The sequence below is a fragment of the Vulpes lagopus genome, chromosome 2 (genome assembly GCF_018345385.1).
Source record: "Vulpes lagopus strain Blue_001 chromosome 2, ASM1834538v1, whole genome shotgun sequence".
Lineage (NCBI taxonomy): Eukaryota > Metazoa > Chordata > Mammalia > Carnivora > Canidae > Vulpes > Vulpes lagopus.
Genome location: NC_054825.1, coordinates 7,369,392 through 7,388,846, shown reverse-complemented (window position 1 = coordinate 7,388,846; position 19,455 = coordinate 7,369,392). Strand labels below are relative to the sequence as shown.

The 19,455-nt window shown below is 48.5% G+C and overlaps 1 protein-coding gene across 1 annotated transcript in view; it reads left to right on the top strand.

Moving 5' to 3' along the window:
• Positions 1 to 19,455, top strand: part of LOC121484351 (phospholysine phosphohistidine inorganic pyrophosphate phosphatase) — a 123,785-nt gene that overhangs the window by 32,929 nt on the left and 71,401 nt on the right. Inside the window, exon 6 of the mRNA XM_041743503.1 lies at positions 14,557 to 14,648. Coding sequence (XP_041599437.1) covers positions 14,557 to 14,648 — 92 coding nt within the window. The remainder of the gene's footprint in view (positions 1 to 14,556; positions 14,649 to 19,455) is intronic.

Here is a 19,455-nt window from a genome sequence, read left to right as displayed (position 1 = left end):
GCAGTGTCTCAAGAGGGAGAAGCAGACTGCCCATCCAGCAGGGAGCTCAATGTGGGGCTCCATCCCAGGCCCCTGGGACTGTGACCTGAGCCGAAGGCAGCTGCTTGAACGACTGAACCACCTAGGCACTTGTCCCCTAGGTTATTTTGAATCATATCCCAGAAATCCTGTTGCTTCACCGTAAATATTTCTGTGTCCTCAGAAGAGAGGAGTTCTTTTTAAAATCATAGATAATTCCGTTGTCATGTCTAAATAATACTGACCATAATTGTTCACATTTCTTTGATGGTCTTATAATTGTTTTATGTTGCTTACTTACAATTTGTTTGAATCTGATCCAGATGAGGCTCTTACATTGTGATTGGTCAGTGAGATTCTCAAGTGTTTTTTAATCTACTGATTCTCCCCCTCCTCCCCCACCCTCCATCTCCCTTTTGTTTTGCAACGTTATGAAGGGGAAACTGGGTGGTTTGTCCTATGGAATTTCCCACAGTCTGGATTTTGCTGCTTGCACCTCTGGTATACCTTCACATGCTCTTCTGTCCTCTGTTCTCTGAATATTGATAGTTAGATCTAGAAGTTTGATCAGAATCTGGTTCAGTTTTTTGATAACTGCTTTATAGGTGGTAGCGTGTCCTCCATCAGCAAGCACGGAATGTCCAGTTTTCTCGTTTCGTGTTATTAGTTGCTATTCATGACTGGTGCTAACTCCTTTAATTCATCAAGGACTATAGAATGGAGATATTTGAATTCTATCATTCCTTCTTTATTTCCCCTCTGGATTACTTCTGCATAGGAAAACTCACCAAACTGAGGTGCGGTTCACATAGGGAACTCCAGATAAATGCCTGTTTCTTTCTCATTGGTAATTAGTTTTCAAAATAATGAGTTGATTCTCTAGCATCCTCCCAAGGTAATGAAGGAGATTTAAAACTACATACATCACTATAAATAGATAGCTGTAAGCATATTTGATGTGTTTCAGCCCATTACAGTCATGATCTTATTCCTGTTCAAAGTATTTCATCTTTGACCAGTGGGATACCCTTCAGGTTGACCTCTAGGTCCTTCTCATCTGACCCCAATAGTCTTTGAGGTTCTTTATACCCTGTTATGACAGGATGTTCCACGTCTGCTTTGCACATTTCCTGCCTCAGGCCTGGGATTCACCCTCCTTCCAAAGAGCCGTGCTTAACTTTAGTGGAAAGTGGTATTTAGAAACCATAATTGGAACATTAACAGTTCTTGTTGCTACTGGATTGATCATCATTTCTAAGTCTTTTAATTTTTATTTAACACTTTTTATTTATTTTTGAGAGAGAGAGAGAGAGAGAGCGCACCCACGTGGGGGGAGGGACAGAAGGAGAGGGAGGAGTGGCCTACCCCTTAAGCAGGGAGCCCCACACAGGCTCCATCCCAGGACCCTGGGATCATGACCTGGGCTGAAGGCAGATGCTTGACCAATTGAACCACCAGGCGCCCCTTTTCTAAGCTTTTTAATTTTTATTTATTTATTTTTAAAAAAGATTTTATTTGTTCGTGAGAGACCAGAGAGAGAGGCAGAGACATAGGCAGAGGGAGAAGCAGGCTCCTTGAGGGGAACCCGATGTGGGGGGCTCAATCTCGGTACTCTGGGACCATGCCCTGAGCTGAAGGTAGATGCTCAACTACTGAGTCACTCAGGTGCTCCTCTAAGCTTTTTTAGTCAACAAGGCTCAGATAAGTATCTATATTTCTTTTAAAGATTTTAAAAAATTATTTATTTGACAAGGAGAGAGAGTGCAAGCACACAAGCAGGGGAAGTGGCAGAGGGAGAAGCAGGCTCCCTGCTCTGTAGGGCTCCTAGAGTCCCAGGATCATGACCTGAGCTGAAGGCAGACGCTGAACCAACTGAGCCACCCAGGCCCCAAGTATCTCTCTTTAAACATGAACTATATCAGGAGTTAATACTGAAACCTCTGATTCATCAGGCCTGTGGGGTTGTACTTGACCTATCAGTCTTCTATCTGTATTTCCATTTTCCACATCAAAAATTTTGGCTCTCCAAAAAACAACAACAACAACAACAACAACAAAATCTTGGCTCTCCAGGATACCAATAGAATCACTCATTTGTTTTAGCCTATAGTATGCACAGAAGCCTTGAATCTCAGAAACTATGGGAAAGAAGCCAAACAAGAGTGGGCTGCCGCCACAGTGCTAGGGACAGTATTGTGGTGGCTGTCCCAGTGTACTGGACGGCCATCCCAGTGTCACTGTCCTGGCTCATCACTTAATCTGATAGGACTGATTACCTTTACTGTTTGAGATTTCTCTTTTTGAAAGTTCCTTTTTTTGCACAGAGCGCCTCGCTCTAGAGATTTACAGCCAAAACACTGAGCCACAAGGAATAGTTCCTTTTTGAATTCACTTTGCTTCTACTTTTTAAGGAATTGGTTTTCAACATTTATGTCTGTTTGTTTTGTTTTGTTTTTTTACATTTGTCTAAAGTTATGTAAAATGCTTGTTTGGCTCCAAAATCAAATCCACAAAACAAGATATGGTCAAGCATGTAGAGCTCCTGTCCTTTTCTTTCTCTTCCTACTCATCACATTGGAGCCCTTTTTATAAATAATATGGCTTACTTTTCCATTTCTTAAATATAAACAATATGTGTATGCATATATATTTATATTTATTTATTTAAGATTTTATTTACTGATGAGAGAGATTGAGGCAGAGACATAGGCAGTGGGAGAAGCAGGTTCCTTGCAGAGAGCCCAGTGTGGAACTCAATCCCGGGACTCCAGGATCACGACCTGAGCTGAAGGCAAACACTCAACTGCTGAGCCACCCAGGCGTCCCTATTTATTTATTTTTAAAAGATTTTATGTATTTATTTTAGAGAGCGCAAGCTCACATGAGCAGGGGGAGGGGCAGAGGGAGAAGGAGAGAGAGAATCTCAAGCAGACTGCACTGAGCTTGGAGCCTGACCCAGTGACCTGGAGATCATGACCTAAGTCGAAATGAAAAGTTGGACACTCAACCGACTGAGCCACCCAGGCACCCCGTATATATTTATATTCTACTCATAGGATAAATTTAAGAGAATAAATTCTTAAGATAATTTGTTACAGAATAGGAGAATTGCAGAATGTAATGTGAGTTTTTTTTTTAAAAAAACCATTATTGAGGGCAGCCCTCGTGGCTCTGCGGTTTAGCGCCGCCGTCAGCCCAGAGTGTGATCCTGGACACCCGGGATCGAGTCCCGCACCACGCTCCCTGCATGGAGCCTGCTTCTCTCTCTGCCTGTGTCTTTGCCTCTCTCTCTCATTCTGTGTCTCTCTTTTTTTTTTTTTTAATTTTTTTTTCTTTATTTATTTATGATAGTCACACAGAGAGAGAGAGAGAGGCAGAGACACAGGCAGAGGGAGAAGCAGGCTCCATGCACCGGGAGCCCGATGTGGGATTCGATCCCGGGTCTCCAGGATCGCGCCCTGGGCCAAAGGCAGGTGTCAAACCACTGCGCCACCCAGGGATCCCTCTCTCTGTGTCTCTCATGAATAAATAAATAAAATCTTAAAAAAAAAATGGTATTGAGGGGCACCTGCATGGCTCAGTTGGCCGAGTGTCTGCCTTCGGCTTGGGTCCTGGGATCAAGCCCCATGTTGGGCTCCCTGCTCGGTGGGGAGTCTGCTTCTCCCTCTGTGCACTCTCTCTTCTCTCTCAAATGAATAAATAAAAATAAAACAGGAGTCTTTAGAATTATATAAGCAATATGACCACAGTCATCTCAGAAAACCTCCTCCAAACAAACAGAAAACAGAAACTGCCTTCCATTGCTTAGACACAAGGCCAGAGGACCTGCACGTCATGACATTATCATTGGTCATATTTGGGTAGTTCAACCTGGCATGGGTCCCCTCTCCCCTTTTTGCTTTTTGGCATTTTTCAGGTGTTTTCACAGCCGGCACCTTTTACATTCTGAATGAGAAACTGCCCTCCCTGCACCTCAGAGAGCAGCTGAGGCCCATCAGTTAATCTGCGCATCTCAGTTGGCCGGTGCTGGGGCTGTGGGGCCCAGGAGTGGGCTTCGGTTTGGGGATCCCTCGTGAATCTTTGTGCGTGATGAGGTTGAGGTCCCTTAGGCAGTTGATTGCAAGCGTCAGAGGCCCCGGGTAGCTGAGGGATTGTTTTCTCTGGCAGCGAAGCTGAATCTTATTTACCTCTCACATTATCATTCTCCCTTCCGCCCTCACATGTCATTTCTGTCTTTCCCTTTGACAGACAGTTGAGTGGCAACTGCATGTTGTTAACACCCTCACCCCACCATTTTTCTAGAATGTTCGTTAATGTTGTTTTGAGCCTCAGGATGTGTAGACGTTTTGAGGCAGTATTTCAAAATAAGGCCATTTCAAATGAACTGTGTCTTATGCACAAGGTAATAATTCTCTGTTCCTGCTATTTTATTTTTAATGAAAAATGCCTACGAGGAGCGATCTTGCTGCCAAAGTGCCAGGCTGTGGCAAATCTTAAATTTTTCAAGCTGCTTTAATCAATAAAGTTATCACCAGTCATTTCCCTTGATAACTGCTCCTTCCAGGGCCCGGCCGGCTTCCACTGCTGAGTCCTCCTCCTGCGCGGAATGGACATAACCACCCAAATCCAATTTTCATTCTAACCTTTCCTCAATAGCCTAGAAATAACAGATTGCTGGTATTACTCTAATAGATTGGAAATTCAAACCTCTTAGAGGTAACTAGGCCCTTTCCGGGATTCAGTAATAAGGCAAAGAATAACATACCTTAAAGGTTACTCTTAGAAATACCTAATTTCTCATGGCTTAAGGCTTCTGAATCAGTGGGTGGTTTTATAGCTTCACACTGAAGCCCAAATGATGTGAGGGTTTTGGCAGTTTTCCATAAACATAGAAATTGCATCCGTTGCAAATTGTGCAGGTTTCGTGGAAATTGGGGCTGTTGAAACCAGAGTGCTTAGTAAGCACAGAAGCCGGCACACAGCAGCCAAGAAGCTGGGGGCACCCATTTCACAGATGGGGAGCCCGAGGCTTGGCAAGGAAGGACCTGGAATGCTGGAGCACCACGTGTGCTGGGCACACCTGGGCACCATCACGTGTCTGTTTATTTCACGAAGTCCTCGCTCCAGTCCTTGTCGGAGCTCACGTTTCCATTTTAAGGTTAGGGCAACGTTTCTGCACCTCGGTGCTCTTGACATTTTGGAGCCAGATCATTCTTTGGAGGGGGAGGCATCCTGTGCAATCCTTCCCCCAGTTGTGAAACCACAGATGTCTCCAGATGTTGCCACACGTTCCCCGGGGGCCACTTTGCCCCCAGTTGAGAAGGACAGTATTAGGGAGTAGTTGCAGAAACCCTAGGATTATTCTGCTAGGGACCCCATGCCCTCCAGGCGTTTGCGGTACCCCACTTCTCAAGGAGGGGGCTGAACATATAGTGGGATTTTTATTTTTTTAAAGATTTTATTTATTTATTCATGAGAGACACACAGAGAGAGGCAGAGACACAGGCAGAGGGAGAAGCAGGCTTCATGCAGGGAGCCCAATGCGGGACTCGATTCTGGGTCTCCAGGATCATGCCCTGGGCCGACGGCGGCACTAAACCGCTGAGCCACCCAGGCTGCCCTATAGTGGGATTTCTAGGTAATTGAACTTTGAAAAGGCGTATTTAGTAGTACAGCATCACTTGCTATTTTGAAAAATACTATATATTTTGACAGAATATATACTATAGAATATGAAGTTACGATCTTAGGTGGGGAGGGTAGATGCCCTCAGGATGGCTTATCAAACATGGGGGCAAGATTTGTAGATTTTTCCCAAGAGGGCCAGGCATAAAACATGGACTAGGTGCTGTCATTCTCTTGCTGGTTCTCAGATTATTCGTCCTAGCTATGTGGGTGTGGGGACAGGCTGTTACCCTAGTGGTGAGACCTGTGGCTGGGGAGTGAATGTCCACGTGGGGCCACTCATTTCTCTCTTGGCCTCCTCCCCATCACATATTTCCATGGAAGACCCATCCCCAGTCCCCTGTACCAGCCCAGGCCCTGCCTCCCATCTGTGTGCACAGTCTTGGGTGTCAGTTCAAGGACACCTGGCTGGGACATCGTGAGCCTGGAGCATCGGGAGAGCGAGCCAGAGGAGTGGCTCATCCGCTCCTGCAGGCCCTGATTTGAACGTGAAGCTCTGTCTCCAGACAGGGACAGGCCTATCACCCCAGCCTCGGGTTTGAGACCGTCTGGAGTTTCGGGAAGTTCTGGCTTTGAGGTTGCCCTTGGCATCTATCTCAGTCACAAGGTGTCTGTAAAACCTTACTTTTTCCTAAGACATTCCCCCCACCCTGCCACCCCCGCCACCAAGAGCCTTTTTAAAAATAGATTTTCTTCTCAAAGCACAAGAATTTTATCGTGTGTAGTAACTGACATTCATTAAAGGAGATGGGAAAATTCAGAAAGTACAAGGAAAAAAACTGTTCATCATCCCACTAACCTAGAATAAATGCAAAGCATGCTTAACCTTTCCAACTTTTTAGTTTCTATATATACATTTTTAATGCACAATTTGGATAATCTTGTATCTGCTATTTGAAGCCTGATTTTTTTCAATATTAAATATTACGCACCGTATTAAATTGCATTGGGAGCAATTTCCTTTGTGCCTTCTTAAGCACTTGCACAAAATAACGTTTGTGGCTATTTCCTCACATGGGCTACTGTAATGTGTGTTACCCCTCCCCTGTTGTTGGACCTTGAGCTTTATTCACTTTCCCTCTTGGACCCTGCGAACACCCGTGAATGCACATCCTTTGTACACATCTGATCATTTGTGGGGAAATCCTGCCTAGTGCGGTGGTTGTGAGGCCATGATGCACATGGCTTATTTCAGAAAGGTGGTATCAGTTTACCTTCCTTGCCAGCTGCAATCCCCCACATCCTTAACACACCCTGTGTCTTACTTCTTATAAAACAGTGATCTTTGAGCTGTGCTGTGTTGGTGTTGTTCCTCACGAATGTGTCAGACTCTGGGGGACATGACTTGGCAGTGAGCCGTCTGCAGGTCTCGGAGGCTGAAGATCCAGGGCTCGTGGAGCGCTAGGTGGATGTCCTCCTGAGGCATCTCCCTGTGAGCGTGTGTGCCCCCCTCCGGCTGAGATCCGGACGGAGCCCAGTGCTCCTGCAGCACCAGCCCGGCTGCCCTATGAGAGGGAGAAGGGCTCCTGGCCAGAGTCCTGGGATAACCAGAAATGTCTGAAATGTGGGCTTGCTTGGGCAATTTCCTTGGCACTGGAAGGTCATGCTCCCAAACATCATCACCTGTTAGAACGGCTTCTCCCCCTGGCACCCAAGATGGTAAAGGGATGGTGGCAGGAAAGATTTAAGAGAGGTGAATGCATCTGCGTGAGAGCTCGAAGCAGAAAACCCGCCTGCAGGGCTGCGGTGCCCCCTCCAGCCCTGGATTTCTGCGTCCCTGGGAGTCTAGCCTCGCGGTGTCTCCGAGCTCCCTTCACCATATCGCAGTCAGAGAGGAAGTGCATCCCAGGCCTGACAGGTAGGGGTTTTTTATTTCCCCCGACAGCACACCTCTTGACCTCTATCTTCTTGCCAATGATTTTTTAAATCCTAAATGATTTGGCAATAATTGCTCCTCCTTGCGTGATTATTGCCCTTCACCGATAGTAAATCTGTGAAATCCCCGGGGGCCCCAGTGCATTTTGGTATGCGGAGCCCACAAGCTGGCCCGGACAGGCATCACTGCTCCGGGCAGCTGCGCACCCCGCATCTCCAGCACCCCTCGCTCCCCGAGCGTCACACACGGCTTTGGGGCGCTGTCTAGGTTGGGCAGCGGCTCATCATGCGTAAGTGTAGCTGCTGCTTCTCCACAGTTCTTCCTCCGAGGGCCAGATCTCTGCTTCCATCTTTGTGGGCCACGTCGACAAATGTGCTCGCCCAGGAAACCCCGGGAGGCTCTGTTCTGAGGGGGAGGAGTTTCTGCTGCCTGGGGAGTACGTGTGCACAAAATTTCATTTTGCCCACAAGCACAGAAGGCATCAGGCTTGACATGTAATCATTGGAAGGCCTGTTTCATTTCCAAGGAACTTCTAGCAAGATGGCCCCTGGAGCCTCTGGTAGCAACGGACAGGATCCTAAGTTGGAATGTGATGCATGTTCACAGGCCGACTTAATGGTTTCAGGAGAACTCCTTGAGAGGGCACAGCAGAATCTCGTACTGAGGCTCATGGCTGGTGTGACCCCCGGGGCCGAGCACCTGCTTGCTCCAACCCCCTTCCCCCCCCAGCTGAGGCGTGTGGTGGCCTGGGTGACCCCTGGCTTGCAGCATCACCTGTGCATACAGCAGGCTCTGCAGCCATTCCCTCCTCAGGATGCACACGTTGCCACTGGCTGTTTCTTCTTTGGTGACCGATGATTTCCCCAGAGCTGCGTGGGAGCTTGATAGACATAAAAATTAAACCCATTTGGATTTGGCAGTGTTCTCCCCAGCATCAGTCATTGTAGAAAAAAATTTACAATTTTTACCATACCTGGGTTCTTGCCTACCAGCACTTCTATTTGCTTAATTATTCTTCAAATCACATTATTTTTAAAAACTTAACTAAATTCAAAAAAAATTTTTTTAAGTGGACGTGAAGCCCACTGTGAGGCTTGAACTCATGATCCTGAGATCAAGACCTGAGCCAAGATCAAGAGTTGAATGCTTAACTGACTGAGCCACCCAGGCACCCCTAAATAAATGTATTTTATTTTTAAAATTTATTTATTTTTAAAGATTTGTTTATTTGAGAGAGAGAGACAGAGAGCATGCAGAGTCAGGCGAGGGGCAGAGGGAGAAAATCTTCAAGCAGATTCCCCACTGAGTGGGGAGCCTGATGTGGGGCTCGATCCCAGGACTCTGAGATCATGGCCTGGCTGAAAACAAGAGTCAGACACTTAACCCACCAAGCCACACAGGTGCCCCTAAATAAATGTATTGTATTGTATTTATTTATTTATTTATTTATTTATTTATTTATTTATTCATTCATTCATTCATTCATTCATTTATATACCTTTTTGAAGATTTTATTTATTCATGAGACAGAAAGAGAGGCAGAGACACAGGCAGAGGGAGAAGCAGGCTCCGTGCAGGCTCCGATCGATGTGGGACTCGATCCCAGGACCCTAGGATCACATCCTGGGCCAAAGGCAGGCGCTAAACCGCTTAGCCACCCAGGGATCCCCAGTGCCCCTAAATAAATGTATTTTAAAGGAACTTCGATCACTCCTATAAGTGGATAATCAGAATCACTTAGTTACCATAGATTACTCCAAAAATAAATGCCAAACGGTTACATTAAGATGCAATGTCGTTCTACCTAAAATCAAATAGTGTGTCACCCACATGCAAAACCGACTTGGGAGATGTGGATTAAAGACGAGAGCAGAGGGCATTAGTGAAGCCTATGAAGTTTAGAATATTCACTGGAAGAAATGCAGTTTTTTTCAAGTTCTTCACGTGTCTTGTGGGGGAGGGCGGGTGTGGTAGCTGCTGGCATTGGGCACAGTTCTTCATACTGGTGGTCATTGTCCATCTCCGGGCTTCCTCCTGGGGCCGGGATCTGCCTGTGGCTTCGCTGCTGAAGAGCCCCTTCAGCCTCTGCTTGTATGCAATTGAGTGACAGGGGCTTGGTACCTGTGACACCGCCTGTGCCGGTTGTTAGAAGAGCCTCATGTTTACCTGCAACTGCCTCCCTGGCTTCCAGAGAGGCACCAGCTTGGTCTTTGGCCTTTTCCACAAACCCTTCGCGATTCTTCCACTTCTTTGAATGCCTGTTTGGATGTTTTCAGGGACAGTTGCTTCAGGCTTATTAACCTGTACTTCCTGGAATTCAGGCCTGCACTGGTGAGTGGTGGCAGATGGGTTGTTGGTACACATGTGGGGTCCCCTGCCGGACAGGCCCTCACCCCTTCCCCTACCTCCTAACCTGGGTGGCCTCTTGCCCTTCACATTGAAGCTCAAAACCTCACCTCTTGCAGGAAGCCGTCCCTGACCACTACCCCCTTAGAGACTCCTGTACTTTTTCACAGGTCTTGGTTATGTATTTGTGAGATTGTCTGATGATCATCTGTCTTCTGCGTTCCACTGAGAGCTTCATGAGGGTAGGGACTATGTCTCTTTGATTCCCTGTGTCCTCACTGCCTGGCCCCAAGGCAGCTTGATACAAAGATGCTGGGTCACTGGAGGCAAAAGCACCATGATAGAGGCTGGACTGTCTCCAACAGGGCTAGATTAGGAATTTCCCCAACAAAACATTTCCTAATATTTTTTTTCTTTTTTAACATGTACAGATAGTTCATGTCCAGGCATTGGCTTTGATGTTTAACTTGCATGATTTCATTTAAACGCCACACTGCTTGTACCCATTCTGCAGATTGAAGTGGAGGCTTGCCCTGGACCACAGAGCTAGGAGATAACAGAGCTGGAATGTTGCTGTGGCCGCATCTAAATCCTCAGCTCAGTCTGTTCTGCTGGTCATATAGGGCCTGCCTCTGTTTCCACTGCCCTGTATGCCCCACTCTAAGATTGCAGACAAGCTCCATGTGGGCTCCTGTCCTCACAGGCAGAGTCCAGACTCACGGGTAAGAGTCCCCCAGTGTGACTGCTTCACAGTCATCAATTTGATTTTCCTTGATTTTGGCTTGTGTGTCTGTTCGTTGGTTAGCCATACCTGGCATCTGGATTCCAGAGAGGAGACTTGGGGAGTAACTGTTGATTTCGAAGCTTCTGTCCTGGCAGCATCAGGACACCCACCTTGTCATGGGAGTCTGGTTTCTCAGGTCTGTTTAGTCTCTACCATGTAAATTCCTGACTGGACTTGAGAATAGATCTGGGAACATGTTTGGTTGTCTGAGGTGTTGGACCAGGCACCCCCTGATTGTTTCTCTTCTTTTTTTTTTTTTTAAAGATTTTATTTATTTATTCATGAGAGACACAGAGAGGCAGAGACACAGGCTGAGGGAGAAGCAGGCTCCCTGCAAGAAGCCCGATGTGGGACTCGATCCCAGGACCCAGGGATCGTGATCTGAGCCAAAGGGCAGATGCTCAACCACTGAGCCCCCCAGGCATCCCAGTATGAATCGATTTAAACAAGAATATTAATAATACAGATTGATATGGCAAAAGGAGGCCCACTAATGACTCCAGTTCAGGCAACAGTGAAGTAGACTCTACACTGTTGACCAGTGAAGAGACTTGTTGGCTGTGCCTCCTCCCTTTCTCCAGATGTGGGCAGCCATGCCTTCAATCCAAGCACCAGTCCACTCAACAAGCTTTTGCTGGTCATTAGCTAAATGCCAGCATCCACACACATCCCTGCCTGTGGGACCTCACGCTTGCTGGAAAAGAGAGAAGTGAGGCAGTACAATGCAGTAGGGACATGCTGTGCAAGGGGGTAATTAGAGGGCTTTGGGAGGGCCTCGGGACCCAGCAGGGTTCAAAGGCAGTGGTCTTGAAAGCCTGTTAGGAGTTGGCCAGGAGAAGAAGGGAAAGCAGGCACAAATGTCAACATGTCCCGTGGGTCACCCTTTCTCTGTTCTTCTGTGAAGGTCCATATTTCCAGTTAGTACCCTTTTCCTTTTGCCTGAGAGATTTCCTTTTATATTTCTTTTGTGTGGATCTGTTGGTGATAATGTCTTTTAGCTTACGACATCTGAAAATGTCTATTTCACCTTTGTTTTTTGAAAGATACTTTTGCTGGGTATAGAATTCTAGGTTGGTGTGTCTCCCTCTCTCAGGGCTTTACAGATGGTGCCCTACCAGCTACTCACCTACGTTGTTTACGGTGGGAAATCTCATGTCTTATCTTTGTTTCTTAGTATGTAATATGCCTTTGTTTTTTTCTCCAGCAGTTTTTAAGATTTTTCTTCTTCTTACTGACTTTGGGCAATTTGATTATGTCATGCCTTAATGTAATTTTTTTCAGGTTTCTTGTGTTTGGTATTGATTGGGATCTTGTATCTGTGGATTTATGAGTCTTACTGTGTTTGGAAATTTTTCAGCCATTAGGAGGAAGTCAGATATTGTTTGTGTCATCTCTTCTCATCTCACCATCAGGGATTCCAGTTACACATGTATCAGGCCCTTTGAAGTCATGTCATAGCTTGATGATGCTTTGTCATTTTTTTTTTAAAGATTTTATTTGAGGGATCCCTGGGTGGCGCAGCGGTTTGGCGCCTGCCTTTGGCCCAGGGCGCGATCCTGGAGACCCGGGATCGAATCCCACATCGGGCTCCCGGTGCATGGAGCCTGCTTCTCCCTCCGCCTGTGTCTCTGCCTCTCTCTCTCTCTCTGTGACTATCATAAATAAATAAAAAATTTAAAAAAAAAATTAAAAAAAAAAAAAAGATTTTATTTGAGAGCAAAGAGCCCTATGTGGGGCTCCATCCCAGGACTCCAAGATCATGACCCTAGTTGAAGGCAGATGCTTAACTGACTGAGCCTCCTAGGCTCCCTACTCTGTTCATTTTTATTAAGTCTTTTTTTCTCTTAGTTTCATTTTCAATGGTTTCTATTACCGTATCTTCAAGTTCATTAATATTTTCTTCTGTACTGGGTAATCCAGTATTAATTTCATCTGGCAGGTTTTCCATTCTAGACATAATGTATCTCAAGTGCTACCTATGTAAATAAAACATAAGCATTATTTAGTACTGCTCACTTGCCATTGGTTATAAATATCAGTAAGTTACACTGTTACTAGTAATCAAAAATAAAAGCAGTTCTTCTCCATCTGAAAAAAAACCTGGTGCAGTTGCCATCTCTAGAAGTTTGAATGGGATCTTTTCTTTTATCTTTCATGTCCCTACTTAACTTTTAGAACATATGGAAGATAGTTGCAGTGACGAATTTTTTTTTTTTTAAGAATGTAGCCAACATCTCTGGCCTCTTTTTTTTTTTTTTTTTTAAGATTTTATTTATTTATTCATGAGAGACAGAGAGAGAGAGAGAGGCAGAGACACAGGCAGAGGGAGAAGCAGGCTCCATGCAGGAAGCCCGACATGGGACTCGATCCCGGGTCCCCAGGATCAGGCCCTGGGCTGAAGGTGGCGCTAAACCACTGAGCCACCCAGGCTGCCCTTGCAGTAACTAATTTAATATCCTTGTTTGCAGATTCCCACATCCATGTGTGTTCTGGATCAGTTGACTGATTTTCTTGTCCATTATGTGTGATATTTGTCTTCTTTGCATGTCTGATCACTTTTTTAAATTAGTTGCCAGACGTTGTGGATTTTGCTTTTTTGGGGTGATGGATATTTTTGTGTGCCTATAAATATTTCTTGCACTTTGTTCTGGGATGTAGTTAAGCAACTTGGAAACTGTTTGATCCTTTCAGATCTAGCTTTTAAGATTTGGGAGGCAGCACCAGAGCAGGGTTGGGTCTAAGGCTAATTACTTCCCTCTACCGAGGCAAGATGCTTCTGAAGAACGCTACCCAGTTCCCTGTGAATTATGAGATTTTCCAGTCTGGCTGGTGGGAACAGGCACTATTGCCAACCCCGTGTGAGGTCCAGGCAGTGTTTTCTTTCATTTTTCAGTGTGATTCTTCCCCTGGTGGTTTCCTCACTCACACACGCTGATCAGCAGTCAACAGAACGCTGCCTTGTTCAGAGGGACCCTCTCCAGATCTGCGTCCTTCCTCTCTCTCTGGGCCTCCCCTTCTTCTCTGAGACTCATCTTGAGAACTTAACTGCCTCTGTCTCCCAGTTCCTGGCTCTGTCCCTCACTTCCAGGAGTCTGCCAGGCTCCATGGGGTCCTCCCTCCCTGCAACCCTAGTCTGGAAACTGAGGGCGCTGCAGGGCTCACTTCGTATGTTTCCTGTGTCCCAGAAATCATTGTCCTTCATGGCATGTTGTCCAATAACTTCAAAACTTGCTTCATATAGTTTGTCTGGCTTTCTGTTTGTTTTAGGTGGGAGAGTAGATCCCACAGGATGCTTTTTGAAATGACAGCCAGGCTGCAAGCATTTCCTCTGTGTGTGTGTTTTTGTTTCCACGGTATTTTGGTTTTTATAGGTAGTACCTTCATTATTGAAAGCAAAACCTCCTAAACTGTGAGCTGCAAAGATTTGCCAAAAATTTAGTTTTCACAGAGCTGGTGGTTGGCACCTAGTTATAGAGTATTTAGCTGCAGGTCAAATTGAGCCTGTGTTCCAGTAGAGGCAAGATGGGGTCACCTCCCCACACAGCCTTGGGACTCTGTAGCACTTTGCCACTTGCTGATTGATTTCAGATTGCCCACACATGCACTGTTAGAGCCACTCGGCTCATGGGCAGAGCAGGAGGCTGGTGGGGTGGGGAGTTTAGCAGCAGGAGATATATTCAAGGTGGGTTGACTTTTCATCAATATGATGACAGTATTGCCATGTTTAATTTGTATGACAGTGGTTTTAAACATTAAATCAAGCAGTTGATTGTGTCAAAAAATAATGAAGGAACACAGGAATGAACTGTCCTGATACCACTTCTGAGCTCATGTCCCTGCCCGGCAGGCCGTCATGATTGGGGACGATATCGTGGGTGACGTTGGCGGTGCCCAGAGCTGTGGAATGAGAGCCCTGCAGGTGCGGACAGGAAAGTTCAGGTGAGTGCCCCACACGTGGTCCAGTTCATCTGCCTCCCTTCCTCCGTGGATTCCTGGGGTGTCCATGGTTTGGTTTGGTTTTCTTCCCCAAAATAAAGGGGATTATTTTTTCCAAAAAGAACAGTATGTGGACATTTGCTGACCTCTGTGTAACTGTCCCCTAAGGACGGGCCTAGCTGACCTTTTCATAGCAGAGAGTGGACAGGTAAAGCAGCTTTTGATACAGGGTCCAGGATTCACAACTGGGATTTGAACAGGGTGTAGTGTGGAGACAAGAGACCAAGGGCTCCAGCCGTCCCAGGCTGCAGCTGTTCAGGCTGAATTTGGGCCGTGCTCCATTGGGCAAGGTGGTCAGAGCCTTCCCTGCACATGGAGCTTCCAGCTTCTGGGCACTCAGCCCCTCCTGGTCACCCTCCCTCTCATGCTCTGTCTTCTGTTTGTGGGAGACAGAACTTAGAGATGCCAGGTCCTTGGTCAGGGACCCCTTAGAACCAAACCTCCCATCTCCAGAGGAACTTGTGTTCTTTTCCTGGGTCAGCCTGGTTTTCAGCAGATCGCCAACAGGCATCTCTCAGGGATTAGGTAGTTGCTTTTGGGCATGTGGAGGTGCCCTGTGGGATTGAGGTTTGGCTTGTTGGGCCATTGAGGGTGTCTTAGACATCAGAGCAATGTCTCACCTGTCCTGGACAATTTTGATAATGGCTGCTTCGGAGAAAATACAATTTTGTGGTTGCTAGAGAGTTTGGCTAAAACATGGTTACCCAGAGGTACTTGGATTGGTGGCGGGGGTCGAGGGGAAGGGGAGTATATCTGTCCTGAGTGTCTGCTTAACGTCTTCCGAGAAATGGGGTGCCTGGGTGGCTCAGTTGGTTTCGTGTCCGACTTTTGGTTTCAACTCAGGTCGTGATCTCATGGGTTATGAGATCAAGTCCTGTGTCTGGCTCTGTGCTCATGGAGAGTCTGCTTGAGATTCTCTCCCTTGGCCCCGCCCCCCACTTGCATTCACTCTCTTTCTCCAAAATAAATGTAAAAATCTTTAGAAAACAAACAACGTGGGTCAGGGAAATGGATTAGAAGGTCTTACTCACTGTGAGGCCCCTCTGTTGTGTGTGAGACCCAAGAGACCTGGGATTTGGGGTGGACACAAGGTGAGTGGGGAAGGTTTGATCCACATGGGGTCTGCGGCCAGAAAGTCCCTTCTAGCCACGTCCTGGATACTCCCAAGGCACTAGAGGCTCTCTTCAAGCCCCTAGCACACCTGAAATACCCACCTTCAAAGGAGGGTGTTCTGGGTCCCCTGGGCTATGTCTGGCCTGAGGAAGTGAGGGAGACTCCACTCACAAACCTCAGAAACATTTCAAGAGAGCTGGCTGGGGCCCCAAAGTCCCTAATTCCATCACTCCCTCAAAGGTACAGCACCCAGGCCTGTTGTTGAGCAGCGGGACTGGGCACCCTCTGCTTGATGCTCTGTTGCGTGGTGTTGCCCATGTCCTACTTTGCAGCCCCAGGGTTGGTGCTTTTCAGAGTCCCCCGTGACTGTCTTCCAGGGATGTAAACTTCATCAACAGTTGGCCAGATCCTTCTAGCCTGCTCACCGTGTGTAGATTTAATGTATAAGATACATATATATCTTTATTTTTTTTTTTTATAAAAATGGCATTATATTATTGCACAGCCTGCTGTTTTCTTGAACGGTGTTTTGAGTGTTTTCCATGACCACTCTTCATAATTCTTAAATACCTAAGGAGATGTTGTACATTAAGAACTGTTTAGTGCCGGACATCCGGCAGGCCCTCAGCAACGGTGAGGTGACGGTGATGCTGTCAGTGACACCATCTCACCTCTGGGGACAGCCGCCTGGCCTAGCAGGCAGAGGATGGGACGCAGTGTGTCTTTTCTCGAAGGTGTTACAACTTCATATCTTTTTATTTGTTTGCCCAAAGGACGTAAATCTGCCTTCGTTAGCATGCAGGGCAGAGTGAGAGGAGCTCTATTACAGGTAAGGCAGCAAAGGAGCCATCTGAGGAGGAGGCCACAGGTGGAAGGGGACGCTGGGTTCTGTGCGCGTGAAAGCACGTGCGAGGCGTCTCTGCGGGGGCCACTCTGCTGCGCCCGATGAGTCACAAGCTGCGGGGGGCTGCTGAGCACTGGGCTGGGTCACGATGTGCTGGAAGTCCAAGATACAGATGGCAGAGGCTGCATGGGAGAGGAGGAATGTGGAAAAGCTCGTCTATAATGTTGTGTGCCATTTACATGCTCAAAGGTGCTATCTTAGGTTAATTTCACTTGCTTATTTTAATTTTTGTCACCGTAGCTGCTAGAAGGTTCTTGCCTGCCTCCCTGGCTCACATCGGGGCTCAGGGCACTTCTGTTGGGCAGCGGGAGCCCTGCACCTCCCCCCTTTGCCCTGCAGATGGCACTCGCCACACACACACCCCAGAGGATGCCAGAGCAACCCTGTGCTCCGCGGCTGGAGAGCCCCCGAGGCCCCATGGCACCCTGCATGGGGACCGCTGCGTGCCATTGTCTGCGGTTCTCCCATGTGGGTCTGCTTCCTTCCAGAATGCAGTCGGTCTTCCTGGGCTGACCTTCATCTACCTGGAGTTACTGCGTGTTTCACCGAGCGTAGCCGGTTCGTCCTGGCGGCCCTGCGTCCTCCGTGGTGTGAACACACCTCTCTCTTCCCCTCCCCTGGCGGGGACACACTCGGGTGGGTCCCGGTTTGGCCATTCTTTGAAGTGCTGCCAGGAATGTCCGATCCATGTTTCCCAGGCACGTGGGCGTGAGTCCACGTATGGTAGATTTGCTTGAGATGGAATTGCTGGGTCACGGGGCGTGCATATGGTCACGTTTACTGGGTCATGCCGGACTTCCGCTTTGCTTATGCGGGTGTACACTGCCCTCGTGATGGACAGGGCCCCACTCGCGTCCAGCCTCTTCCCCATGGGCTGTTTTGAATGAGAGGCCTGTGTTCTTCTTAGTTTATGGGCTTAGGGGGTCTCGGGGGCAGTGTCACCACCCAGCAGTCCAGTCTGTCTAGATGCTGGGCCCCCCAGGAGGTTGGTGAGGGGCCCCCAGGCACCTCGAGTGAGAAGGCGTGGGAGAGGCAGGGGCAGGCATGTCCATCGTGGCGTCCTCCACACCTGCTCCGTTTACCTGTGCTTTGGCTGGTGGTCAGGGGACAGTAGTTGCCCTTTTTGGTCCCTGACCAAGCCTGCTTCACATCCAGGGCGAGAGGGGAAAGGTTCTCAAACTGTAAACACCTTGGGTGGGCTCTGCAGTGCCCAGAAGGGGGTCCCAGGTGAGGCTGGGAGGTGGCTGCAGAATGAGGCCGTGAGGCCTGGGGGGACACCACTCTAAGCATGGCAGGAACTGTGGCCTGACAGCTCGTGCTGTTAGAACGGCCTCTAACCCAACCCAAACCTTGGCCACTCGGGCTGAGCCAGTTGCCCCCCAAAGGCTGAGAGAATCCCCGCCTGGGAGCCCCTCTGAGACCCGGAGACAGCCTCTGCCCTCCCCCAGGTGTCACGGCTCTGGGATGTGGCCAGTGTCGTGGGCATGAGCCGGCCTGGGGGGCGAGGGTGCACTGTCCCGAGAGAGAGTGCTGTCTCCTAACACCCCAGGGCAGGTACACTTTTGATCCACTCATTAGGTCTCTGGTGTTTGCATCTTCCCCAGAAAAATGAGGAAAAGAAGGTGGCTTGTGGCCCCGGGACCCCCATCCTTGAAGACACAGCTCTTGTCTCTGATGATCACACAATTTCTGGTTTTCTTTGGGCCGAGGTTCCCTGTGTCTCAGGCAGGACCCAGGCTGTGCCCACAAGATCTCAGTGTGCTCCCCCAGCTCTGGCGGTGTCTTCAGGTTGGGGACCGCTGGGGGCAGCCCCCCACCCCCAGCTTCGTGACGTTGTCGCACACTGGAGTTCTGCTGCCCTGTAGCGCGACCCCATCGGACCCCGGGCGGCTCTCCCTGCCTTCCTCCCTGGCTCTTCACATTCCCTGGCTCCCCTCCTGGAAAGCTTCTGGGAGAAGCAGTCCCTCAGCACTGGACTCAGACGGAATGCCCAGCAGATTGGAACTTGGCCAGTCCTGCCCCAGTGGCCCCGGCCTAGCAGTGGTCCCTGGGGCAGTCGAGCTGACCGCCTGGCACGCGGGTGTGGTGGGGGGCAGTTGCTGTGACACTGGGCCCAGCCGCCTCCCCTGAGCCTCACCTGTGGGTGGGTCAGGTGTCCCCGGGGTCTGGACCCCTCATTTTGCCCATGCATGCCCTGGTGAGGGTGATGGTGCCGCCAAGGGGCCTGGCATTCCTCTTAGAGGTACCGTGGTTGGGGTCTTCTGAAGGACTGCAGTACATGGACAGGGTGGGGTGGTGGGCACCTCTAGATTCGGCTTGCATGGACTGTGATCTTTGTGTTCCTTTGGGGTCACCTTCGTCCACCCCCAGGCTCCCGGCAGGCGCAGGCCTGGGCATGGGACTCAGGCTGGGCCAGTCTGGAGCGTGCAGAGCTCCTGGCCACAGTGATGGGATAGTGATCTGTGTCAGGCTGGTGGGTTAGCCCAGGATTTTCCAGAACCCCTGGGAAAATGGCCAGTGAAGTATAAGCCAAGAAGTTCCAGTGGCCATCTCTGGCACCCCAGGGATGGGGGAACCCTGATCGAGGGTGCAGTGGACAGTCAAGAAAGCAGAGTCTAGAGATGGGGAGAGAGATTCCAATGATGTCGTTGGAGCATCAGGATCTAGCTCTACCTGAAGCAGGTCCCTCGTCTGGCCTTTTTGGTAAAGTGGCCATTAGATTTGTAGTTTCGT